This window comes from Panthera onca, chromosome B2 (genome assembly GCF_046562875.1).
Source record: "Panthera onca isolate mPanOnc1 chromosome B2, mPanOnc1 haplotype 2, whole genome shotgun sequence".
Taxonomy (NCBI): domain Eukaryota; kingdom Metazoa; phylum Chordata; class Mammalia; order Carnivora; family Felidae; genus Panthera; species Panthera onca.
The window spans coordinates 131,500,360-131,527,630 of NC_138343.1; the positions used below are offsets into that span (position 1 = coordinate 131,500,360).

Genomic DNA, 27,271 nt, shown 5'->3' on the forward strand with positions numbered 1-27,271 from the left:
TATACTCAGGACAACTATTGCTTATTAATTATACAGCTAATCAAAACGGGAATAATTTTTCAGCGAGTGTCATGAAAATACCGTATTTCCTTCGTCTCCCATTTTTAAAGAAACTCTACCAGAAATTTCTTCTCAAAGATAATTAAAACTCTAAGTTACGGTTTCTCCAAAATAATGAGGCTCTCTCTGGCAGGGACATTTGGCACCATATCTGCAGGATTCAAATCCTCCATAACTAGTGGGCTCTGAAGAGACAGAACGTTAGGGGACAAAACTGCATCGAAGCTGCAACTTTTAATAATATTTTCGATGACAGAATAACCATTTCTCTGTAGGCCCTCTGTTCAGAGGGGGCAGGGTAGCAGAGAGCTGAAGAGTGACCACCGGTATAAAGCTTTAATTTTGCAAGATGAATAAATTCTGGGGATTGTGCCTATAATTAACAATACTGTATAGTACACTCACAAATATGTTAGGAGGGTAGATCTTGTACTAAGTGTTCTTGCCACAATCAAGAAATACAATATAATACAATGCGATGCCATACAGAATGATGCAATAGTGTGCAGTCTGAAGCCAGGCTGCTCACATTTACATTATGGCTCCACTCCCTCTGTGCCTTGGACTTTGGGCAAAAGCTCACCTTTCTTCTCCATAAAATGGGCTGATTGTACCCATCACAGAGTCGTGATCTCTAAGTGAGTCAGAGGCAGAATAATGTGGTTGTAAAAAGAGGAAGAGTCTGGCACCAGACTGCATGGGCTAGAATCCTGCCTGACACTTACTAATTTATCTTCACTTTTCCGCCTATTTCCGTGTTTACAAAAAAGAGAGAGAGATTGTATTATTAACAAATTCCTAGGGTGTTTATACGAATTATGTGCACTAATGCAGGAAAAGAGCTTAACAGAGTGCCAAGCATACAGCAAGCTCTCAGCCGGCCGGAGCTCTGATGATGAGATGCCCGGGGGGCTTGCGAATTTCAACCGAATTTGGTGAAGAAGATTAACACTAGAACACGCCCTGCTCTCATGCCCTGGCAGGCTAGCGGATGAGAAGGGCCAGGGCGTAAGTAAGGATAAAAATAGGGCAGGGTATGCTGAGAATTTTAACACACATAAAAGCTCTGTGGCAAATTGAGGAAAATGATGAGTGTCAAAGAGAGATGACAATTAAAGAGCAGGGTATGAAAGGACAGCTAACCTGAGCCATAAGCGGAACGTGGAGAATTTACACCTTCTCACTTGATTGGTTAAATTCTAGGCAACTTATAACTGACCCGACTGCAAAGAGGTGGCTGAGCACCTTTGACGTTATTGTATCTGACTGTGGGACCAAGTGTCCGAAGCCACCCTGAGCTACGAGCTAGGACTTGAAGAAACAGAAATGCTTCCCCTCTCTCTGCAATAGCCCACCCTGCCTCAGTCCTCTGGGACTCCCTATGCGGGGCGGCAGAGTGTTTACCACAGTTCACTTCCCCATTTCAGCAGATCCCCAAGTAGACCAGAGAGCCCTGCCTGTTCTGTTTGTGCAGGCATGGGGAAGTGAGTATTTCTAACCACTTCCCTATGGAGCAGGGTAGCATTCCTGCCGCCTGAAGCCAAATAACTCTTCCTCAAAAAAGATAAACATAGATTGGAGAGAGGCTGCACCGTGGGTAGTTCTAATAAAATACAAGCCCTGTTTCTCAGCCTTTGGAGTTTATTAAACAGAGAACTTGGAAATCCATAAGCTGAGTTGCGGGGCAACTATTTGGATTTGTGACCCTGGAAGGTTGTAGCAAGGGTGGTTAGCCTGGAGTAGGGCGGAGAGCAAAGCCTGCGGTGTGTGGCTAATCGTGCTCTGCCAACCGCCCCACGTCAGGCAAGTAAGTCTCTTTACTTCTCTGCACTTCAGTTTCTTTACCTGTAAAAGGCAATGTTAGCTATCATTATCTGAGTGCTTATGATGTTCCAAACATAACATCTGAGCTAGAGTATTATTCTTCTCCTTTCACAAATGAAGAAAATGGAATTCAGAGAGTATAAATAACCTATCCAGGGTAACTCAGTCAGTATTAAAATTCAAGTTTGTTTCTAAAGCCTATTCCCTAAGGAGCTAGCATGCCTCCCTGAGCCCGGGGTGTACCAGGAATGTAATACATCACTGCTATTACATAATGGCATTGACCATGATTACCACCTGTCCATAATACGGACAAATATATATATATATATATATATATATATATATATATATATATAGAGAGAGAGAGAGAGAGAGAGAGAGAGAGAGAGAGAGATGTAGGGCCAATTGTCCTTTTTGCACTGGCACATATGAATACCATCTTATGGTTTCACAAAGAGCATATTTATCTCTTGGAATCACGGCCTGACCAGAGTTTAGTTGCAGAAAGAAGAGAAATTCTGTTTATGCATGTTGCATACATAGCATAATAAAGGAGAAAGAACACTGGACTAAGAATGAATAAGCATTTCATATTTAAAAAAAATATTATCTCATTCCATCCTTATGTCAACTCCTTTATTTTTATCCTAATTTAATAGATGAGAAAGTAGTCTCTGAGTGGGTGTAGAGATATGTTTGGCTTCAACCAGTGCTCTTTCCTTTAACGCCTCTAGTCTAGACTACACCAGCAGCCAGAAACTCTTGGCAAGACACTTCTCTCTTCTTGGTCTGGGGGTTTTCATCTATAAACTATGGGTGGGCTGAAGATTACTTAATTGCTAAGACTTTTCTTCTCCAAGGGTCTTGGCATCTTGCAACCATTAACAAATGGCTTCAGGGATGGCCTTGGCTCAAGATGAAACTCACCCGTTAATGGGTTGATTGCTTAAAATTGTGCTATTTTTAGCCACTCATCTTCATATATGCTTCTGGTTATGCATTTGATTCCTTTGATAAGATTTGGTGTTAAATAATATTTTCTCAAAGTTTGGTCCTTTGCTTTCATTCAGGAGAGTTCTCTGGAAATTTCATCCTTGGGATACATGAGGCAGGGTCTTCAAAATGTCTTCATTTTTTTCCCCACATATAAAGGGGATGTTTGTAGGGCACTTTTTCAATCATAAAATGGGCTGAAGCTATTTATCTTGCATATAGAAATATAATGAAATTGCTGCCTGATTGTTATCTGTGCAACCCCCAATAACAATAAGATTGGGACAGCCTGCCACACAAAGGCTATGCTGAGTAGAGAGGGCTGGGCATTCATTTGTCAGGAGAGTCCAAAGATTTGCTTTTGAGGAAGCTGGTTTTCCCCTGCAGAGCTGGGCTTCTGAGCATTGCCTAGTCCCAAGAGCAGAGGGGATTATTTAAAAATAGTTAATTATGGGGTGCCTAGGTGGCTCAATTGTTGGGTTTCCGACTTCGGCTCAGGTCATGATCTCACGGTTCCTGGGTTCGAGCCCCGCTTCGGGCTCTGTGCTGATAGCTCATAGCCTGTAGACTGCTTCGGATTCTGTGTCTCCCTCTCTCTCTCTGCCCCTCCCTTACTCGCACTCTGTCTGTCTGTCTCTCTCTCTCTCTTTCTCTCTCTCAAAATAAATAAACATTAAACAAAAATTTAAAAATAGTTAATTATTTCTAGGCTCATGGGAGAGCCCAAAGAGTGATCCGGGTTCTAAACCTCAGGTCTGTGCACGGTCAAATTTCTCTATGGTGAAATTGCATCGGGCCTGCACAATATTTTGCTTCGTTATAATAAGTTTTCAAGTGTTTCCAGTCTAAGCATTTTCCAACTTCATTTATTCACATTATCTGCCCACTCTTTGATGGCATTTGGGCTGTCATCTCTGGAACAGGGGCTCCTATATGCTGTGCTTTCATCGTGTGCTAAACATTTTACACACAGTCTGTTTCTAGTCTGTTTCAAGACAGAATTGTGAGTTAGATGTTAGCATCTCCTGATCGCAAATGAGTAAATTGAGGCTCACAAGGAAGAACTTGCCAAGGCAGGATGACTAATAAATGCCTCCATGGACTGGCTGAGCATTAGGCTTGAGTCTTAATAGGTTTTGGTTTTCTTGGATCTGTTTCTTCTGTCTCCAGCGCCTTCTCAAGTGAGTGTATGAAGGGCCACTGGATTCTATGACTTGAATGTTTTCTTTCACACGAACAACAGGGACACTGGACTTTTTCGTCACAGACTTCATTCATTATTAGCTAAACTTGAGCGACTAGGGTGCCCTGATCTTGCCTTCCCTGCAGGGATCTCCCGCACTGCCCTGTATTCATTTCTGGCCCCGCCCTTTTCAAGCCATTAGCAAATTCAGTTCGTCCCTAATGTCTCCTTAGTTATAATTGAAAGAACTTGTTCAGCGGGGAGAAGACCTGGAGAGAGGCGACATCGCATAATAATCCATCTTCAAATAACTGAAAATCCAAGAGAGAATAAATAGTGTGTATGGCTCTGAAGAGTAAAGCCAGGTAGAGCGGACCTGACACACGGCTGCAATTTTTCAGAGCTGCCCATCAATCCTAGCGTCAAATCCAGTCCCTCCGAGTTCCTCCCCGGACACCCAACTGCTAGGTTCCCACCTGGATTTGGAGACCTGAACTCTCCGCGTCAGCGGCCCCACCCGCGGCCGCAGAGTCGCTGTGGAGGAGCCGGGGATCTGCCCCCGCCCGGCAGCAGACGCTTGGCCGCCGTCTCCTGGCAACAGCAGACGCGGAGCCGGGCCGGGCCGAGGCCGGCTGCTCGCTCCGAGCTCAGTCCGCGCAGGGGTCCTGGGGCCTGAGTCCGCCTCTGCCATGGCCTCCAAACAAGCCAAAAAGAGAGAAGTGCATCGTATCAATTCGGCGCACGGATCGGATAAATCTAAAGAGTAAGGGACCTTTGCCTGCCCATCCCACCCCTGGCCTAGCCTCTTGGCCTGGACCCTCCTCCCCGGGCTGCTTCCCTGCAGCAGGCTCTGCCAGGGCGGGAGTGGGGCTGGCCTGCTCGCTGCTTCTCTATCCTCGCTGGGAACCCCATGCCTGTCTTGATCCGTCCCCTTCCCAGAGCCCCTGGTTTCCCTGACTCAGCTGCCCAGCTGCACTTCCGGTTTCCATCCGTGAACCCCCCTCTCTACCCGCCCCTCCTCACTTCCTTCATAGGCCACCTTGGCTCTTAGAAGGGTTGCAGCTGCCTTAAGGAAGAGGCATAGCTCAAAGGCTGTCCAGTTATGGTCACGTCTGGCCCCAATAATGACAGACAGAGACAGAGATAGAGAGACAGAAAGAGAACTTTGACCTTAATGCTTAATGGTGATTCCCTATTTTGTATCTGCCTCAGTAGGACAAGTAAAGGCCTTTAATCAGATGCCATCAGATGTAAAATGGTTTTAAAAAGTTAAAACTATATCAATATGTAGTTCACGTTACTAATATAACTCCTCTTCCGCACTCATCCCCATGTTCCTGATTCCCTAGTCCCCAGTTCTGTCTTTCTTTGTAAGCAGGCTTCCAACTACCTGGCAGATAACCCATTCATTTTATTAACTTAAATTTCAGGTACTATATTACATACATAAGTGATTTTAACAAGATCGCTCTCCTGCTAAATACCAATGTAGGTCAGGTCATTTCAACATTTACTAATAACTTCCATTCTTATAGGTACAAGGCCTACAAGGTCCTATAAGATCAGGCTTTTATTACATTTCTAACTTTACCACCTCCTTGTTCACATACTAGTCTCCTCTCCACTCCCTGGAATACCCCTGTGCTGTTCCTACCTCGGGGCCTTTGCACTTGATATTTCTGCTGCTTGAAAGCGCTTCCCCCAGATTTTTGTATGGTTTTCTCCCTCATCTCCTTTAAGTGTGTACCTAAATGTCATTTTCTCATGTCAGCTTCTTTGGCCAACTGTTTTAAAATCACAACACCCATTTTCCTGCTAAAACCAAAAGCCAAAACAAGCAAACAAAACAAACAAACAAACAAAAAAAGCCCTCCATATTTTCCTTTCCTGCTTTATTTTTCTTAAAATTTTTGTTCATTTAAAATATTACATATTTTACTCTTTAAAAATTATGTTTCTTTATATGTCTTCTGGATAGAATGTAAGTTCCATGACGGTGGAGCTTTTTCTTTTTCTATTTGATACGCTGTTGACTCCTTAGTACCTAAAGTGATTCCTGGATCATAGGTAGCAGACACTCAAAAATGCTTATTTAATGAATGAATGACAGTGATTAAATAAGAGATTATGAAAGGGTTGCAAAAGAATTATTGAATATATTAAAAAACCCTAGTCAATGATGATTATAATTAATGCATGTTGAAGGCTTATAACTCTTAAGGAGTTTGGGGGAAAATCTTTGAGTTTAAAGAGTTTATATCCTGGGAGAGATGAGATTGTTAAGGAAAAAAATAAAATGATCAAACGAGATACCATAAAGCACAGTACATGGCCTGGTCCTATGATGGTTGTGTCACGTGAGAGAGATAAGGTGCTTACTGATAAGATGCTAACTCTCTCCAGCACTTCCCATTTCTTTTTGAGATGATAATGTTATTTCTAACATGTTAATTTTTTCCAGAAAACATCTGAGTTGAATTATGTCAATAAAATTGAACATATATATTTGTGAAAATATGTCAATAAAACTGAACATATATATTTGTGAAATATTTTGCCATAAAAGGCAAATAGGTACACAAAATCTAGGCTTTGCCAGAAACTATCTATTGAGGATTAAACATCAAACCATTAGATTTTACTGCAGCATTATGTGACAGAATGTGAAGTTTGTTATAAATCAAGTCGGCCCTCTAAGTTTAACTGAAAATCCAATCATAGCTACCAGGCTTAGTCGTCATTAAAAGATAAGGTACCACCCAGCATGGGGCCTAGAGATCGAAGTCTGTCAAGGCTCCAGTATAATTGTCGTTTGAAACGTGCTGGGGGCATTTATACTAAGTTTTACATATTATTTTACCACACCTTGCAGTTACACAGCCAATAGTTGTGACCAACTCTACTGTGGTGCTAGATCTGGAAATGAGAGAAAAGGTCTGCAGAGCCTTGAAAATACCAATCGCCAGCCTACCTCTTTTATTCCCCAAAATTATGTGTCATAATGGGGACACGTCTGGCTTTTGCCTAGCATGCTGGCTAGTACTGAGCATTACCACTTGTTGATTAAATGAGCTCACAGGTTAGGGACCTAGCTTGATTTCCATCCCTTCTGGGTTGGATTAAAGCCTGGTTCTCCCTCCCTTTCTAATCCGATCTGCTGTTGGCAAAGTGCGAAAAATGAGATGTTACAACTGAGAAAGCAGAGGCATCTATGTCCAGCTCTGACCAAATTCAGAAGTAAATGTGACTTTGAATCATTAATACAAGTTATGCCAGAGAGCTGAATTGTCAGTCTTGACATTAGGTGAACTTATTATCATTTGCTCTGTTTCCCTGTATCAGGAAGAATGGCATCTCTGTTACACGGTTCATTCTGACACTAATTTTTTTGTGACATTGGACATGTCATTTTTCTATTCTGACATTCGGTGTTTTTCTTATTTAAATGAAGAACCATCTAATTAAAATTGCTCCCAATGCACTCTGTCCTTCCTTCTCTGCTTTATTTTTCCCTCCAGCAACAAACTTACATGACTTCATCAGATTTTTTAAAAACTCCAGTGTCTCCGTAATGAGTGAGGGATTTTGTTAGAGTTAAGCATTTCAAACTTTGATTTAGTTTATGGTTTCTAATAGAAGTTGCCTTTTTAGGGGCGCCTGGGTGGCTCAGTCGGTTGAGTGTCTGACTTGGGCTCAGGTCATGATCTCACGGTTTGTGGGTTCAAGCCCCGCGTTGGGCTCTGTGCTGACAGCTCAGAGTCTGGAGCCTGCTTAGGATTCTGTGTCTCCCTCTCTTTCTGCCCCTCCCCTGCTCATGCTCTGTCTGTTTCTGTCTCTCAACAATAAATGTTAAAAAAAAAAAAAAAAGGTTAAAAAAAAAAGAAGTTGTCTTTTTAAAATTCCATCTTCAGGAAAAATCGTTGCCATAACAAATGTCACAAGTTGCAGCTCTCCTTATCAAATAGCTAATGATAAATAGAAATTATGAACCAATCTAACCAATTTGAAAACCAACTGGCATGGAAAAGACGCTTTCATTGTTAGATGCTATGAGAAAGATATGTAGTGACACCAAGTCAAAAATTTGATTTTCTTGGAAGCACTAAATATAAGCCTTTGGTAGGTCACGGATAACTTAAAAGAGAGAAAAGGAAGCATGAATTTTAAGTATTCATAGCTATTAGAAATGTTCAAGCTTATACTTTTTAACACTAAATTCTTTGGAACTTTAATGGACAGTATGAGAAAGGGAAATAATTGAGTGTTTATGGTCAACAAAATTTTGTTTCACTTCCAATAGCACAAACCAAGTCAAATGAACAGACAACCTCTTAAACTAACAAGAATTATGCCACCTTGTAGATTCTTAGTGATGATGAAATATCATTAAACCTCTTTCCAAAACAGAATGAGATATATTTCATAACGCCCGAGTTAATCTATCCTTAGTGCCTTAAGTGCATATCTAAATTTTGTAGACTTCTCAAAAAAGATCACCACATCAGCCTATGTGAAAATTTGAAAACAGAACTATTAGGAAAGCCCACTTGTGATGGGCATTATGAAAACAACATAAAATAGAAGATACATATCTTACTGAGGATTAAATTAAGTGGGTTCTTGGTTATCAGAGGTTCACGAGGGAGAGCTGGTTAAATGAAAACATGCATATGTTCCTCCACCTTCAGAGATCAGGAAATAAATTCCTCACAAGAGAGTGGAAAGCTTCCCTCTAGCCCCATGTCCAGGCCTCTCAGCTCCACAGAGAAAGGCAGAAGTAAAAAGACCAGGAGAGGAGGAAACAACCCAGGGCTCACACTGAGTTTTGTGATTTCCCCAGGTGACCTCTGTGGACCCCAACAACTAAAGTCAATTAACAAATTTGAAAGGTCAGCTCCTGTGACAGATGCTTCCCTAGGGGAAAGCTTGTTCTTTATGTTCGTTTCTGAACTGTTCAATGAGCACTGCTCATGCCCAAGTCACCGGTAGGTCTGGGAGGACAAGGAGTTGTGAAACATGGTGTCTTCTCTCCAGGGTTATGTAATCGGGGAGCACAAAAAAAGCCCTTAAGATTCATACAGAAGTAACTAAGAAGCATATGGTGATGCCACACTGGTCAGGAGGTATTTGTTAGAAATCATGGAAGGAGCCATATGTTGGCTTGGGGTTAGATTAGAGACATCGTGAGATTCCTAAAATGAGGGCTCTGTGAGGCAGAGGAGAGGAAGATCATTTCCAACTAGAGCTGGTCTGTCCTCACTCCTCTAACAGCCAATGCCCAAATCAGAAGGCACAGGTTAGCGAGATGGTCAGTGCAGCCAACAGGAACGTTTAGGTCCCAGAAAGCCATCCTGATGGCTGGTATAGACAGTCTGTGTATGAATGGACTGGCACATAAGGCGCCCAGAATGAATATGCAGCAGAATGAGAGGGACAGACCAAGGGATTTAAACTATATTAAGGGATTTAAACTATGAGGGAAAACATAGATATTTTTCTATATTAAAATGATGCTTTATGAGGAATAATTCAACAATCGTCTGCATGGACTTTATGCTGGATTAAGAATCATAGCAAAGAAATAAGTGGTGGTCTGAGATGATGGAGAATGCCTAATTTGGGGAACTCTTGATGGTAGCGAGGAACATTTTTAAAGGGGGAGTGGATGGGTGCAGAGCTTAACTATAAGGTGACTGAAGTCAAAGACTACAAAACCCAAATTTCTGATCTTCTGTTGCCGTGGTAATATTTGTTGTGATGTCCAGCTATGACGCCACTCTGTCTGAAAAGACAAGGGGAAAAAAAAAGTGTAAATAAAATTCAGTGACAAATTTCTAAAGGCCTTGTCTGGTCTATCTTTGCATTCTCTCGGGGCCTGGCACAATGCGTGTTTAATAAATGTGTGTATGATTTAACTGAGCTGAACCGGAAACCTGGTGTGGCAGCTTGGCCATAAAACCCTCTGAGTCAGAACCAGAGAAAGGCTTCGAGAGCCAGAGGGGAGGGGGCCTGTCAGTCATCCCCAGAATGCAGGGCGACACTTGGCATAGGTTAGGGCACTACATAAATGTCCGTTGCATAGCTTTAAATATAATATCTCAGCCCAAAGTCCTGCTTCATGAGGATAGAAGTATCATGTTCATCTTGGTCGGGTCTGCCATCAATCCTCCCTTTAAAATAAACCTCATCTAAGCACTTTTTAAATAATTTATTCAGATTTGACATGGCTTAAGAATCATCTCTGACAGTGAAATCTTTTTTTTTTTTTTTTAAACACCCAATTTTTAGTTTGTTTAGTTTTGGAGAAGAAATAGTTCCCTCTAAAGTTGACTCAGTAACATTACTAAGGAAGTAGAAGTTACCTTAAAAAGATTTAAATTTATAAACTCCTGTAGAATTTGTACTTTATTGTTACCTAAAAACATAATCGAATGTGTACTTTGAAACTAGTAATGTTGTTGCCAGTGCTTCTCAGATGAGCAAACTAATATTGCCTCCATCAAAAGTGATTATTTAAAAGTAGTTTAATGGACTTTAACATTTCCTTGACATTTCCAGGTCACAGCTTATTTAATTCAAGGGATTAAATAATTTACAAACTGATTATACTACTTAATGTGAGATAAAATGACTAAAAACTGTATCTAAGATTTGTATAATTTGATATACTATGTGGAATGTGAAAGATTGGATAGAAATATTACTAATCTTTCTCACTTTCATCCCAACAAAGAACATACGCATACGTTGTCATAAAAAGTATCCAACTAGGTGTTTTGAAGCTGTACTAACAATCCTCCAGGGATAGGTCCAGGCTGATTAATTACAAGTTCTGGGGCTATAGCTCTGTTGAGTTATATGGCTGAATTAACACAAGCCACATGTTTAAAGTAAACAACTTTTATTTTGAATGGTTATTTTGTTTGTTTTTTGTTTTTGCTGGTGTCAATATGAATGTGATGGTCCAAATATTTTGTGATTATTTTTATTCCGTCTTTCTGATACGATGAATATTAGACTTATATATGTTACTTCTGTTGAAGTTCTTAAAAACCCAGTGTGCCCTTTCTGCTCTCATTTCTTCACCTCTCAGTATTCACTCCAGGCTCTGTGGTTTCCATCCACAGCCTCCATGGAGACTCTCAGAGGCCGGGTCAGCTCAGAGCTTCTCTGTTCTCTACCTCTTCAGACTTTTCTACAGTGTTTGTTTCCGAGTAGAACTGCAAACTGGGGTATGCAGAAGAGCTACCTACTGAATCTGAGGGAAGGAGAGGTACCCAGGGTAGTTATAAATTAGTGAGAATGTGTCTACAGCTCATCAAACCTTGTGGAATCAGAGGCAAAAGGAGTGGAAGCAGGAAGAACTCTGGACTTTTGTGCCTGTGTTAGTCTGGGTCAGAAACACAGTGAGAGTTTAACCAGGTAAGGTCAAGGTCAAAGGTGAAGTCTGTACCGCATGCAGTCCCAAGAGGGCCCATCCTGTGTACTATTATAATGAATTGGAAATTAGAGACAAAGCCTCACGTTTGTGCCACCTTGGGTCAAAGTCCAGTAGGAATTTAGGACTGGTTTCTACCATAGACAGAGAATGAGGTTATGAAGATAACAGCTGGAGTTGCAGTTAAAAAAAAGTCAGTTGGAACCTGTGCACGTACAAGCCTGTGGGTCCTGCATACCTGTTGTTTCTTCAGTGGATTTTGCTTAAAGTCATTGTAGACACTGTTTCATGTATTTGCACACCATGTTTTATGTTTGTGCTTTATAAATACCAGCTTTGCGGCTGGAGGGTAGGGTGTCAGATCCTGGCAGTTGGGAAGCTTAAGATCCCAGTGGCCTTCGTACTTGGGCTTTTGAGTGAGAAACTTCTTGTTCTACTCTCCCAGTTCCTCCTGTCCCTCCAGAGGGTTCAGCTGCCTAACAGGGGAGCATGTGTCACTGCAGCTGAATCTCACCTTTCTTGCCCTCTCCTAGAGGCCTCCTTTCTCTCCGGCCTACCTGTCTTGTTTTCTTTCTTCTACTCCCCAAATTAAGTCATTCTGGAACGGTCTTACTTCCCTCTCCTCTCATTGCCTTTCTTGTCTCTCCTTTGATCATCTAAAACAGTCATTCCTGATCAAAGTCGACTAAATTAGCATCAGTGGTACTTACTGTGTAATTGAGCTCAAGTTCAAGTGGACAAATCTGCTTGGATGTGCTCTACTATTCCAAGTTAAATATATCCACAATGGATGTGATGGTTTTGTTTGTTTGTTTGTTTTCTCCCAAGTGTACATATTTCCCATGTCTTTCATTTTAAAGAATCTTGTTACCATCCTCGCTGACACTCTGACTCCACAGTTCAGTCGTACTTGACTTTTCCCTCCTCTTTGCCCATTGCGTCTAGGTGGTCTCTACGTTCTTTTGATTTTACCTTCAAATTTCTTCTCTAGCCTGGCTTAGCCTTCATTTTCTTCCTTGTCATTTTCTAGTTTGGGCCTTTAATAACTCCAGGTGGAACCACTGAAAAAGCATTCTAATTTCCTTGTCCTTCAGTCTAATTTCCAATCTTCTTTATATGCAATACTGTTAGTAATCTTACCCTATTCCACCAGTAGGTTGTTCCTGCTTTGAAAAAAAAAAGAGAAAAAAAGAAAGAAAGAGAGAGAGAGAAAGAAAGAAAGAAAGGAAGAAAGAAAGCTAGAAAGAAAGAAAAGGAAAGAAAGAAGAAAGAAAGAAGGGAGAAAGTAAAAGAGATTGAGAGAGAGCAAGCAAGCTGGTTGATAGGGCCACAACCAGCTTCAACTCCCTCTTATTTTCTGTTACCAACCAAATACTAATATACTATTTACATTTTCCCACTTTTCTGTCTCTGTGTCTCTCCCCATTCTCTTTTCTCTGCTTACAGTTGCTTTCACCCTACCCTATAATTCTGTGCACGTCTTAAGACCTACTTTTCCTCGCAGCCATCATTGATTTGCTAACTTGGAAGCCACTATCCCCTTTTCTGTGCCGATAAAGCACTGAGTTTTTAACTTTTCTTGAGCTCTTTCGCTTTTGCCTTTGCAGTTCCCTTACTGTGTGTATTTATTCTCACTACTTTTAAGTTATTTGAGAATAAAGCCGAGTCTTACTTATCTTCATGTTCACTCAAGCACAATGTATTGAAAAAAAGAGATAAATGTTGAACTTTTAAAATTAAGTGCCCAATTAAATAATTTGAACGAAACCAAGGGAATGAAAGGTCAACACGACAATGTGGCTTTATTTTTAATTTAACTTTTTTTAAGATTGTAGTTTATTTCCTTACCTATTTGATACTTCTGAAGATCGCGGCTGGCTCAGAATGCCCCAACGCAAATTAAGTCGATTGTGCAATTCCGTTCATGTTCTAATTCCTTCAGGATACTTACTGACACTACTTCAGAAGGCATGCTGATTGCACGTTGCACAAATAAACTGCCTCCCACTATGAATAAAATCATGTCTTTACACTGAACAGCGTGCTTGAAGAAAACAATGGCAAAATTCCAGACCCTCATTTTATTGAAGTTTTAATCCCTACAGTGAAAATAAAACCATTAAAGCACGTATAGGACTGTGTGTATGTAAATCAGATTCTGATTTTTTTTTTTTTTTTGCTCAAAAGTCTCTAATGACTTTGTATCAGCTAAAGTTTTCTTTGAAGGTTTTCAACTCTTATACATTTTCTACTGTATTATATAATCTTAATTGATGTAAGAATTTTTAAAAACCATTTTGTCATCTTTGCAAGGTATGTAATTAATGTGTTTTTAAGTTTTAAAAGGTTATTTTATTCATGTTCTATTAAAAATTGGATTGTAAAATACAATTCAATAATTATTTATCTATCATTATTTATATAGTTTTGACTTCTTCCCCTTTCCAAACTATGGAGGGCATTTAATTTACCAGGAATAGGTATACATGAAAGACAGAAATGTAGACGAAATATGTTTTACTGCATACGAATCAGTAATCAAATATATCATAAAATGTCGATTTAATTTTACTGTGTATTATGACTCTAGGAACATATAACATTGCTATCATAGTATGTTATTTGGAGTTTCCTTAATTTGCCTCTTATTACTCCCAGTCTCGTTTTTTTTTTTCTTCTTTCTTTTTAAAAGTAGGTTTACTGATATAAATCTGATATGCAGTAAATCACAGATGTTTAAAGGATATGTTTTGATAAGTTCTGAAGTGCATGCACACATGTGAAAATGTCAACATGATTAAGATAATGAACAGGTCTACCATTCAAAAAGGTTTCTGTGATTTATTGGTGATCCCTACCTTCTGTCCCTTCCTGACTACAGTCTCCAGGCAACCACTGTTCTGTGTTCTGTCACTATAGATTAGTTTTCATTTTCTAGAGTTTTATATAAATGGAATCATAAACTATGTATCTTTTTTGTATGACTTCTTTCACTCATTATAATTATTTTGATATTTTTCCGTGTTGTTGCTAGCAGTTGGTGAAGAATTGGTATTATTTTTCCCTTGAATATGTAGTAGACTTCACCAGTGAAACCATTGGGGCCTGAAGTTTTCTTCGTTGGGCAAGTTTTTAATGATAAATTCACTTTTTTAAATAGACACATGGATATTCAGTATGTCCAACCCAATCTATCTGTTCTTTAGTGAGTATTCTTAGTTTATATCTTTCAAGGAATTGATCCATTTCATCTAGGTTATCGACTATATAAGTAGAGTTGTTTGTAATATTTCTTTATTATCTTTTTTTATTTTTTTATTTTACAGACAGAGTGTGTGTGTGTGGGGGAGCCAAGGAGAGAGAGAGAGAGAAAGAGAGAGAGAGAGAGAGAGAGAGAGAGAGAGAATCCTAAGCAGGTTCCACACTCAGCATGGAGCCCAGTGCAGGCCTCTATCCTAGAACTCTGGGATCATGACCTGAGCCAAAATCAAGAGTTGGGTGCTCAACTGACTGAACCACTCAGTTGCCCCATTTGTTATCCTTTTAATATCTAGAATCTGTAGTGATGACCCCACGTTAGCTTCTGATATTGGTTGTTTGTGTCTTCTCTCTTATATTCCTGATCAGTCTGACTAGAGTTTGATTAATTTTGATGATCTCAAAAACTGAATTTTGGGTTCATTGATGTTTCTCTATAATTTTTCTGTTTTTTGTTTTTGTTGATTTGATCTAATCTTAACTTCCTCATTTGATTTACTTTATAATTTTCTAGTTTAAGGTAGAAACTGAATATATTGTTTTGAGACTTGTATTCTTTCCTAATACAGATATTTTTTCTATAAAATTTCCTTTATGTATTGCTTTAGTGGCATCCTGTAAATCATAATATGTTTTTTTTTTTTTTTTCATTTTCATTCAGCTCAAATACTGCCTAACTTCCTTTTTGATTTCTTCTTTAACATATTGGTTAATCATAATTGTTTTGTTTAGATTCTAAATATCTTTGAATTTTTCAGATTTTTTTCTTAGTGATTTCTAGTATAACTCCATTGGTCAGAGAAGATACTTTTTATAAATTGAATTATTTAAAATGTTTTTAATCTTTATTTATTTTTGAGAGAGAGAGACAGAGACAGAGACAGAGCATGAGCAGGGAAGGGGCAGAGAGAGAGGGAGACACAGAATGTGAAGCAGGCTCTAGTCTCTGAACTGTTAGCATGGAGCCTGATGTGGGGCTTGAAGTCACGAACCATGAAATCATGACCTGAGCTGAAATCAGACACTGAACCGACTGAGCCACTTAGGTGCCCCATAACTTGGATTATTTTAAATTTTCTGAGACATCCTATGTCTCAGATTATGGTCTATCTGGATAAATATAATGTATATTCTCGAAAAGAATGTACATTCTGTTGTGATGAAATGTTCTCTAGCTGCCTTGGTCTCCCCCAAACTCTCATCTGCCCCTCTACTCAAGGAATCTGCTGAGATATGCCTGGATTACCTCTCTCTGCACTGCAGTCCAAACTTCTCTCACAATCATAAGCTAAGGCAACGATAGGGCTCCCCTCATGTGCTTCCCATGTTTTCAGAATCACCATCCCTCATCACTTGATGACTGTCCTGAAAATCAGTTTCATGTGTTTTGCTCAGGTGTTTGGTTGTCTGAGGTGGAAGGATAAATCCAGTCCCTGTTATTTTAATTGACGTGAACATAATATCACTTAGGTTTATTACTTAAATTTTACATTTGATTTCTAAATATTAAGATGGGAGGTGTTAAAGCAGCATTTACACATATATATCCACAAGTCACATATTGTAAGTATGGATATAATTCTTTCCTTAAAACTGAAATCCCAGATTATATGTAATTGCCCTGTATATCATCTTCTACAAGATTGTTTTTTGTTGTAGTAGAGACATCTCATTATAAGAATTTTAACTAAAAGAATGCAACTTACATATGTGATAAGGATGATCTTAAATCACATCTTCATAATTTTTATCACTGTGCTCCCTTTTGGGTTGTATTACAACTTCGTTCTTCCTCAAGCTTCCTATTTTAAACCGATGGTCCGTTCTGGGTAAACGTTAAATAATATATATCTAATAATAAAATGTTCATCTCTGTGCAATGGGCCAAGTCAACACTATCTAGAAAATAAAGTCCAAGCTCATCAGCAAGGCCCTCGGTGGGGAGCTGCCTGCCTGCTGACCTAGTGTTTCTCTCCAACCTAATTTCCCCACTGCTTTTTACTCATCCTCATGCAGTGCTGAAAAGCTCCTAGTTCTCTGCACCCACTCTGTTTCTTGCCCCTGTACGGTTGCTTGTGTCCTTCTCTTTCCTTACTGATGCCCTTTCTGCTTTTACCACCTGGAAAATTTCTCGTTGCCTTTCAAAACAGCTCAGATGCTATTTATCGCAGGACGTTTTTCCTAATTGCCTCACATGAGGCACAATGCCCCCCTCTTTGCCATCTGTGAATACTTCCATCTCTGCGTCTACCACATTATATTGAGATAATCTGTTTACCTGTTTGAATTCCAAAATAAACTCAAGAGCAGAGATATATGTATATTTTATGGGTCTGTAACCCTCTCATCTAGCACAGTGCTTGTCACAGTACAGGTGTTCAATAAATGTTAGTTAAAAATAAGTGAACTGTCAGTTGATTGAGATTCCTTTCTCATTCTGAAATGGTATTCTTCTAAAATGTTTTAGTCTCCAGACAGATCTTCGTTAAAACAATTTGATCTTCGTGAAAATAATTCTGCATTCTCAGTTTCTTGTCTACCTATGGCATAGCTTATAGTGAGTTGTTCCCTGATGTAAGGGCCACTCTTTCTGTTCCTTCTCAGTTTGGGACTTTTAAAGTTTGTTTCTTGATGTATCCTTGCAAGGGACTGAATGTTTGTGTACTCTGAAATTTGTATATGGAAACCCTAATCCAAATGTGATGGTGTTGAATATGGGGCATTTGAGAGGTAATGAGGTCATGAGGGTGACACTCTCATGAATGGGATTCGTGTCTTTTAGCTCTTTCCACCATGTGAGGACACAATGAGGACACAGTGAGGACACAATGAGGACACAGTGCAAGCCAGAGGACAGCTCTTCTCAGACCCTGACCATACTGGCACCTTGATGTTAGACTTCCGGCCTCCAGAACTGTTGAGGAATAAATTTCCATTGTTTATAAGCCACACAGTCTATGGTAGTCTGTTACAGCAGCCCAAGCTGACTAAGGCAATCCTTATTTTCTCAAATACATTTATCTCCAAATTCTTTCCTACAAAGTCTACAGTTGCTCAGCATTATTCCTGAAGAAAAAACAGGCACACAGGGTCCAGCAGAATTCCCTTTTTTACTTCTCTCATTTATTTTTGAGAGTTTTTAAAAACACGAAGTTACTGTTATCATTATGTGTTAGTAGGAGATACGTTTCAGAATTCTACCAAAATGTATTGACTTGTTTGTCATTAGTACTTGTAGCCCCCAGTTTCAATCTGGGTTCATTTCCCGTTTTCCTGAGATAAATCCTTCAGGAAATATTTTTGTAGGAATCTATGCTGGTAAACTCATAATTTTAAATGTTTTTATTTAATTTTAGAGAAATGTTTCTGCTTCACACTTAAATAAGAGTGTAATTGGATCTTAATTCCAAGATCGACAGTTATTTTACCTCAGCTCTAAAGATATCACTTCGTTGCTTTACAGTGTCTGTTATTGCTGTCAATTTGATTGTTTTTATATTAAGGTAACTTGTCATTTTTCAATGTAGATAGATTTTCACTTTCATCAGTTACCTACAATTTAAGTCGAATTATCTGGATGCAGATTTCCATTCCCTGACTTCCCATTTATCCTTTATTATTCCCTGATGTACTTTTTCCCATCTGAGGACATGTCTTCCATCAATTCTGAACATTTTTCAGCAGTCAAATCTAATATTTCTCTCCACCCCCATTTTAACTATTTATCTGCCTGGGCCTTCTATTAGGCATACACTGGAGGTTTTTTTCTTTTTAAATTTTTTTTTAATGTTTTTATTATTTATTTATATTGAGAGAGAGGGAGAGAGCATGCACGCGTGAGTAGGGGAAGGGCAGAGAGAGAGGGAGAAAGAGAATCCCAAGCAAGCTCTGTGCTGTCTGCCTGGAGCCCTATGCCAGCTCAGTCCCATGAACCATAAGATCGTGACCTGAGGCAAAATCAAGAGGCGGAAACTCAACCAACTGAGCCACCCAGGCGCCCCTGGAGTTTTTCAATCTATCCACCTGTTTAGTTCACTGTTTCTATCTCTTTATCTATCTATGCAAACACTGGATTTTTTAAACATTTTTATTTAAATTTCAGTTAGTTAGCATACAGCCTCATGTTAGTTTCAGGTGTACAATATAGTGATCCAACACTTCCATACATCACCCGGTGCTCATCACAAGTGAACTCTTTAATCCCTATCACCTATTTCATCCATACACCCACCCACCTCCCTTCTGGTAGCCATCAGTTTGTTCTCTCTAGTTAAGAATCTGTTTCACAGTGTCTGGGTGGCTCAGGTGGTTAAGCATCCAACGTCAACTCAGGTCATGGTCTCACGGTTTGTGGTTTGAGCCCCACATCAGGCTCTGTGCTAACAGCTTGGAGTCTGGAGCCTGCTTCAGATTCTGTGTCTCCCTCTCTCTCTGCCCCTCCCCAACTTGTGCTCTGTCCCTCTCTCAGAAATAAACAAAAAACAATAAAAACATTTTTTTAATTAACAAAAAGACTCTGTTTCACAAAACAGATGAACGTAGGGGAGGGGAAGAAAAAATGAGATAAAAGCAGAGAGGAGACGAACCATAAGAGACTCTTAAATATGGAGAACAAACTGAGGGTTGCCGGTGGGGTGTTGGGTAGAGGGATGGGAGAAATGCGTGATGGGCATTAAGGAGGGCACTTGTTGGATGAGCACTAGGTATTACATGTAAGTGATGAATCACTAAATTCTACTCCTCAAATCATTATTACACTATATTTTAACTAACTTGGATTTAAATTTTAAAAAAAATTTAAAAAAGAGTGTGTTTCAGGGGTACCTGTGTGGCTCAGTCAGTTAAGCATCTGACTTTGGCTCAGGTCATGATCTCATGGTTTGTGAGTTTGAGTCCCACATCAGGCTCTCTACTGTTAGCATGGAACCCTCTTGAAATCCTCTGTCCCCCATCTTCTCTGCCTCTCCCCCACTCATTCTTTCTCTCTCTCTCTCTCAAAAATAAATAAATATTTTTTAAAAAGGGTCTGTTTCAAACACTTGATTAAAAAAATTACCTTCTTTTATTTTAACTTATTTTTTAAAATTTACATCCAAATTTGTTAGCATATAGTGCACCAATGATTTCAGGAGTAGATTTCTTAGTGCCCCTTCCCCATTTAGCCCATCCCCCCCTCCCACAACCCCTCCAGTAACCCTCAGTTTGTTCTCCATATTTATGAATCTCTTCTGTTTTATCCCCCTCCCTGTTTTTATATTATTTTTATTTTCCTTCCATTATGTTCATCTATTTTGTCTCTTAAAGTCCTCATATAAGTGAAGACATATGATTTTTTTCTTTCTCTGACTAATTTCACTTAGCATAATACCCTCCAGTTCCATCCACGTGGTTGCAAATGGCAAGATTTCATTCTTTTTGATTGCCGAATAATACTCCACTGTATATATATACCACATCTTCTTTATCCATTTATCCACTGATGGATATTTGGGCTCTTTCCATACTTTGGCTATTGTTGATAGTGCTGCTATAAACATGGGGGTGCATGAGTCCCTTCGAAACAGCACACCTGTATGCCATGGATAAATGCCTAGTAGGATAGTTCTATTTTTAATTTTTTGAGGAACTTCCATACTGTTTTCCAGAGTGGCTGCACCAGCTTGCATTCCCACCAACAATGCAAAAGAGATCCTCTTTCTCCGCATCCTCGCCAACATCTGTTGTAGCCTGAGTTGTTAATGTTAGCCATTCTGACAGGTGTGAGGTAGTATCTCATTGTTGTATTTCCCCGATGAACAGTGATGTGGAGCATTTTTTCATGTGTCAGTTGGCCATCTGGTTGTCTTCTTTGGAGAAGTGTCTATTCATGTCTTGTGTCCATCTCTTCACTGGATTATTTGTTTTTGGGGTGTTGAGTTTGCTAAGTTCTTTATAGATTTTGGATACCAGCCCTTTATCTGATATGTTATTTGCAAATATCTTCTCCCATTCTGTCGGTTGCCTTTTAGTTTTGTTGATTGTTTCTTTCGCTGTGCAAAAGCTTTTTATTTTGATAAGGTCCCAGTAGTTCATTTTTGCTTTTGTTTCCCTTGCCTCCAGAGACGTGTTGAGTAAGAAGTTGCTGTGGCCAAGATCAAAGAGGTTTTTGCCTGCTTTCTCCTCGAGGATTTTGATGGCTTCCTGTCTTATGTTTAGGTCTTTCATCCATTTTGAGTTTATTTTTGTGTCTGGTGTAAGAAAGTGGTCCAGATTCATTCTTCTGTGTGTCGCGGTCCAGTTTTCCCAGCACCATTTCTGAAGAAACTGTCTTTATTCCATTGGATATTCTTTCCATTTTTGTCAAAGATTAGTTGGCCATACGTTTGTGGGTCCATTTCTGAGTTCTATATTCTGTTCCATTGATCTGAGTGTCTGTTCTTGTGCCATTACCATACTGTCTTGATGGTTACAGCTTTGTAATATAGGTTGAAGTCTGGGATTGTGATGCCTCCTGCTTTGGTTTTCTTTTTCAAGATTGCTTTGGCTATTCAGGGTCTCTTCTGGTTCCATACAAATTTTAGGATTATTTGTTCAAGCTCTGTGAAGAATGCTGGTGTTATTTTGATAGGAATTCCACTGAATATGCAGATTGCTTTGGGTGATATGGACATTTCAACAAAATTTGTTCTTCCTATCCAGGAGCATGGAATCTTTTTCCTTTGTGTGTGTGTGTGTGTGTCTTCTTCAATTTCTTTCATAAGCCTTCTATAGTTTTCAGTGTATAGATTTTTCACCTCTTTGGTTAGATTTATTCCTAGGTATTTTATGGGTTTTTGTGCAACTGTAAATGGGATCGATTCCTTGATTTCTCTTTCTGTCACTTCATTGCTGGTGTATAGGAATGCAAGTGATTTCTGTGAGTTGATTTTATATCCTGCAACTTTGCTGAATTCATGAATCAATTCTAGCAGTTTTTTGGTGGAATCTTTTGGGTTTTCCATGTAGAGTATCATGTCATCTGCGAAAAGTGAAATGGGCTTTTTTCAGCCCATTTTCAGCCCAAATCCGGGCTGATTTGGATGCCATTTATTTCTTTGTGTTGTCTGATTGCAGAGGCTAAGACTTCCAATATTATGCTGAATAACAGTGGCTAGAGTGGATATCCCTGTCTTGTTCCTGACCTTGGGGGAAAAGCTCTCAGTTTTTCCCCATTGAGGATGATATTAGCGTTGGGTCGTTCATATGTGGCTTTTGTGATCTCAAGGTGTGCTCCTTCTATCCCTACTTTCTTGAGGGTTTTTATCAAGAAGGGATGCTGTGTTATGTCAGATGCTTTCTCTGCATCTATTGAAAGGAGCATATGTTTCTTGTCCTTTCTTTTATTGATGTGATGAATCACGTTAATTGTTTTGCAGATATCGAACCAGCCCTGCATCCCAGGTATAAATCCCGCTTGATCGTGGTGAATAATATTTTTAATGTATTGTTGGATCCAGTTGGCTAATATCTTACTGAGGATTTTTGCATCCATGTTCATCAGGGAAATTAGTCTGTAGTTCTCCTTTTTAGGTGTGGGGGGGGTCTCTGGTTTTGGAATCAAGGTAATGCTGCCTTCATAGAAGGAACTTGGAAGTTTTCCTTCCATTTCTATGTTTTGGAACAGCTTCAAGAGAATAGGTGTTAACTCTTCCTTAAATGTTTGGTAGAATTCTCCTGGAAAGCCATCTGGCCCTAGGCTCTTGTTTTCTGGCAGATTTTTGATTACTAATTCGATTTCTTTACTGGTTATGGGTCTGTTCAAATTTTCTATTTCTTCCTGTTTCAGTTTTGGTAGGGTATATGTTTCGAGGAATTTGTCCATTTCTTCCAGATTGCTCATTTTATTGGCATATAATTGCTCATAATATTCTCTTATTATTGTTTTTATTTCTGCTGTGTTGGTTGTGGTCTCTCCTCTTCCATTCTTGATTTTATTTATTTGGGTCCTTTCCTTTTTCTTCTTGATCAAACTGGCTAGTGGTTTATCAATTTTATTAATTCTTTCAAAGAACCAGCTTCTGGTTTCATTGATCTGTTCTACTGTTTTTTGTTTGTTTTTTTGTTTGTTTGTTTTGTTTCAATAGCATTAATTTCTTCTTTAATCTTTATTATTTCCTGTCTTCTGCTGGTTTTGAGTTTTATTTGCTGTTCTTTTTCCAGCTCCGTAAGGCATAAGGTTAGGTTGTGTATCTGAGATCTTTTTTCCTTCTTTAGGAAGGCCTGGATTGCTATATACTTTTCTCTAATGACTGCCTTTGCTGTTTCCCAGAGGTTTGGGTTTGTGGTGTTATCATTTTCATTGACTTCCATATACTGTTTAATTCGCTCTTTAACTTCTTGGTTAGCCCATTCATTCTTTAGTAGGATGTTCTTCAGTCTCCAAGTATTTTCTACCTTTCCAAATTGTTTCTTGAGGTTGACTTCGAGTTTCATAGCATTGTAGTCTGAAAATATACACGGTATGATCTCGATCTTTTTGTACTTACTTAGGGCTGATTTGTGTCCCAGTATATGGTCTATTCTGGAGAACGTTCCATGTGCACTGGAGAAGAATGTATATTCTGCTTCTTTAGGATAAAATGTTCTGAATATATCTGTTAAGTCCATCTGGTCCAGTGTGTCATTCAAAGCCATTGTTTCCTTGTTGATTTTTTGATTAGATGATCTGTCCATTGCTGTGAGTGGGGTGAAGTCTCTTACTATTATGGTATTACTATCAGTGAGTTTCTTTATGTTTGTGATTGATTAATATATTTGGGTGCTTCCACAATTGGTGCATAGTTTACAATTGTTGGGTCTTCTTGGTGGATAGACCCCTTGATTATGATATAATGCCCTTCTGCATATCTTGATACAGTCTTTATTTTAAAGTCTAGATTGTCTGATATAAGTATGGCTACCCCGGCTTTCTTTTGTTGACCATTAGCATGATAGATGGTTCTCCATCTCCTTATTTTCAATCTGAAGGTGTTTTTAGGTCTATAGTGGGTAAACAGCATATAGATGGATCTTGTTTTCTTATCCATTCTGTTACCCTATGTCTTTTGATTGGAGCATTGACTCCATTGACGTTTAGAGTGAGTACTGACAGATATGAATTTATTGCCATTATGTTGCTTGTAGAGTTGGATTTTCTGGTGGTGTTCTCTTGTCCTTTCTAATCTTTGTTGCTTTTGGTATGTATGTAAGTATTTATATTTTCATCTTTTTTTCCCCTTAGAGAGTCCCCCTTAAAATTTCTTGCAGGGCTGGTTTAGTGGTCACAAACTCCTTTAATTTTTGTTTGTCTGGGAAACTTTTTATCTCTCCTTCTATTTTGAAAGGCTGGGTAGAGAATTCATGGCTACATATTTTTCTGATTCAGCACATTGAATATATCCTTCCACTCTTTTCTGGCCTGCCAAATTTCTATGTATAGGTCTGCTGCAAACCTGATCTGTCTTCCCTTGTAGGTTAGGGACTTTTTTTCCCTTGCTGCTTTCATGATTCTCTCCTTGCCTGAGTATTTTGTGAATTTGACTATGATATGCCTTGTTGATGGTCGGTATTTATTGAAACTAATGGGGGTCCTCTGTGCTTCCTGGATTTTGATGTCTGTGTCTTTCCCCAGATTAGGAAAGTTTTCTGCCATGATTTGCTCACATAACCCTTCTACCCCTATTTCTCTCTCTTCCTCTTCTGGGACCCCTATGATTCTGATGTTGTTCCTTTTTATTTTTTTTTATTTTTATTTTTTAAAAATTTTTTTTCAACGTTTTTTATTTATTTTTGGGACAGAAAGAGACAGAGCATGAACGGGGGAAGGTCAGAGAGAGGGAGACACAGAATCTGAAACAGGCTCCAGGCTCTGAGCTGTCAGCACAGAGCCTGATGCGGGGCTCGAACCCACGGACCATGAAATCATGACCTGAGCCGAAGTGGCCGCTTAACCGACTGAGCCACCCAGGCACCCCATGATGTTCCTTTTTAATGAGTCACTGATTTCTCTAATTCTTAAATCATGCCCTTTTGCCTTAATCTCCCTCTTTTTTTTCTGCTTCATTATTCTCTATAAGTTTGTCCTCTATATCGCTGATTCTCTGTTCTGCCTCGTCCATCCTTGCCACCACTGCATCCATCCGTGATTGCAGCTCAGTTATAGCATTATTAATTTCATTCTGACTAGTTTTTACTTCTTTTATCTCTGCAGAAAGGGATTGTAATCTATTTTCGACTCCAGCTAGTATTCTTATTATCGTGATTCTAAATTCTGGTTCAGACATCTTGCTTGTATCTGTGTTGGTTAAATCCCTGGCTGTTGTTTCTTCGTGCTCTTTCTTTTGGGGTTAATTCCTTCGTTTTGTCATTTTGAAGGGAGAAAAGGAATTAATGAGGTAGAAAAATTAAAATAAAAAATTAAAATTAAAAAAATATTAAAATTAAAAAATTAAAAACACACAGACACACACACACAAATCTAATAAATGTGCTAGATCCTAAGCTTGTTCTGGTCTGGGTGTTGAAAGTGGTTTGGCAGATTAGAGAAAAAAAAGGGAGGAAAAAAAAAGGAAATCATTTGAGAATTTGAAAAAATGAATGCACTGAAGTAGACTAAAATGAGATGATGGGAGTAAAATAGAATTTGAAAAAATGTACACAAAAGTAAAGAATATAGTAGGAAAAAATAAAGAAAAATATTTTTAATAAAAATTGAAAATAAAAATGAATTTTTTTCTCTTTCTCTATTCAAGAAAAAGAAAAGAAAGGAAAAAGAAAAAAGATATCATTTGAAAATTTGAAAGAGTGAATACACTGTAGTAGACTAAAATAAAAATGATGGAAGTAAAATAGAATTTGAAAAAAATTACATAAAAACAAAAAATATGTTAAAAAATTAAAGACAAATATTTTTAATAGAAATTGAAAGTAAAAATGAAGTTCTTCACTTTCTGTATTCAAGAAAAAGAAAAGAAATGAAAAAGAGAAAAAAGAAAAAAAAACAAGGAAATTGTTTGAACATTTGAAAAGGGGAATACACTGAAGTAGACTAAAATAGAATGATGGAAGTAAGATGGAATTTGAAAAAAAATACACAAAAGTAAGAAATAGAGTAAAAAAAATTAAAGAAAAATATTTTTAAGAAAAATTGAAAATAAAAATGAATTTTTTCTCTTTCTGTATTCAAGAAAAAGTATAGTGTAAAAGAGAGGGAAAAAAAAGAAAGAAAATTGAATAGAGGGACCTGCTAATAGATTTAAATAGCACTGAAATGACTTCGTTTTTCCCCTAGAAGTCAGACTGAAGCGCTTTATAGTCCATAAACTAAGTAGGTGGTGAAACTTGTGTTCTTGAAGAGCAAGGTTGGCCCAGTTGGGTGGGCTCAGTGTAATGGCTCCGTTCTCCACTAGATGGCGCTGCTAGCCTACTGGGGTGGATTGTTGCATAGATGCATCTACGCGTGCATGGGGGCAGGGAAAATGGCGTCACCCGGTCTGCAGTGTGGGAACTCTGTTCTCTCCAATCAGCAATCGCGCACCCATCCTCTGTCTTCAGCTTTCGTCCACTCCCCGCTTTTTCACTGTCCGTGACCAAGCCCCAGGCAGTACCTCTCTCCTGAGTTTTGTCTCAGATGCGGCTGTTTTCCCCGGCCCCTTACTTCCGAAGGACTGCGGCTTTGACCCGTCCCGCCCTCTGTGGGAGGGTCTCACCGAGCAATGGCTGGAATGCCGGCTGCACCCAGGAGCACCTGCTGGACCCTGCTACTGCCGGTGCCCCGAGACTGTGGCCAGGTGCCAGCCCCAGAAAAAGTTCGCGAGCTGGTGTAGCAGCAGCTTTTCAGGGATTATGGAGAATCACAACACACATCTGGCACCAGGCTTCACCCTTAACGACCTTGCCCCAGCACTAGCGAATGTGGCCGCCTTCTGGGGTCTGCTGGGACCAGGTGGCTTCAACAGCCTCCACCAAACGTGCTTCCAGCAGTGGAGCTGCTTTTCCCCGTGTGGCCCGAGAACCTCCCGGACCCCACTCTGTTCCTGGGGATTCGCCCTTCCCACCAGAGCACCGCCAGGTATCGAGCTGCAGAGTTGCAGACTTTGCGCTTCCCTTGTTTACAGTTTTAATGGAATTTAAACCCTCTCCTTTTCTCTCTTTTTAGTTTAGGCCCTGTGGCTGTTTCCAGTTTTCCACTTGCTCTCCAGTTGCTTTTGGGGAGGGGTGATTTTCCCGTATTCTCTCCCCCCCCCCCCCACCAGCCCGGCCTTTCTCCGCTTGCAAAGGCGGTTCCCTGCCCGCCGCTGGCTTCTCTCCTCCCAAGTTCACCTCTCTGTGCCACATATCTGCCAAATTCTGTGGTTCAGGTTGTGCAGATTGTTGTGTTAATCCTCCAATCAGTTTTCTAGGTGTGTATGATGGTTTAGTGTTGGTCTGGCTGGATTTCATGGACGTGAGACACACAAGAAACTTCCATGCTGTTCTGCCATCTTGGCTCCTCCAAAAAAATTACCTTCTAAATC

The 27,271-nt window shown here is 39.4% G+C and overlaps 1 protein-coding gene and 1 long non-coding RNA gene across 7 annotated transcripts in view; one reads left to right on the top strand and one right to left on the bottom strand.

Annotated features, from left to right (window-relative positions):
• Positions 1-2,284: 2,284 nt before the first annotated feature.
• LOC144616431 (uncharacterized) lies at positions 2,285-5,911 on the bottom strand. The gene is made up of 2 exons (XR_013555791.2): positions 4,540-5,911; positions 2,285-4,374 (listed from the first exon to the last, which is right to left on the bottom strand). It is a non-coding gene; the product is annotated as an uncharacterized LOC144616431 (long non-coding RNA).
• Positions 4,720-27,271, top strand: part of ADGB (androglobin) — a 167,656-nt gene continuing 145,104 nt past the window's right edge. For 5 of the 6 annotated variants that reach the window (XM_060616851.3, XM_060616854.3, XM_060616855.3 and 2 more), the window contains exon 1: positions 4,720-4,826. In XM_060616851.3, coding sequence (XP_060472834.2) covers positions 4,753-4,826 — 74 coding nt within the window. In that variant the 5' untranslated portion in view covers positions 4,720-4,752. Of the gene's footprint in view, positions 4,827-14,513; positions 14,707-27,271 lie in introns of those variants that run through there. The other variant, XM_060616852.3, reaches the window with a different exon arrangement.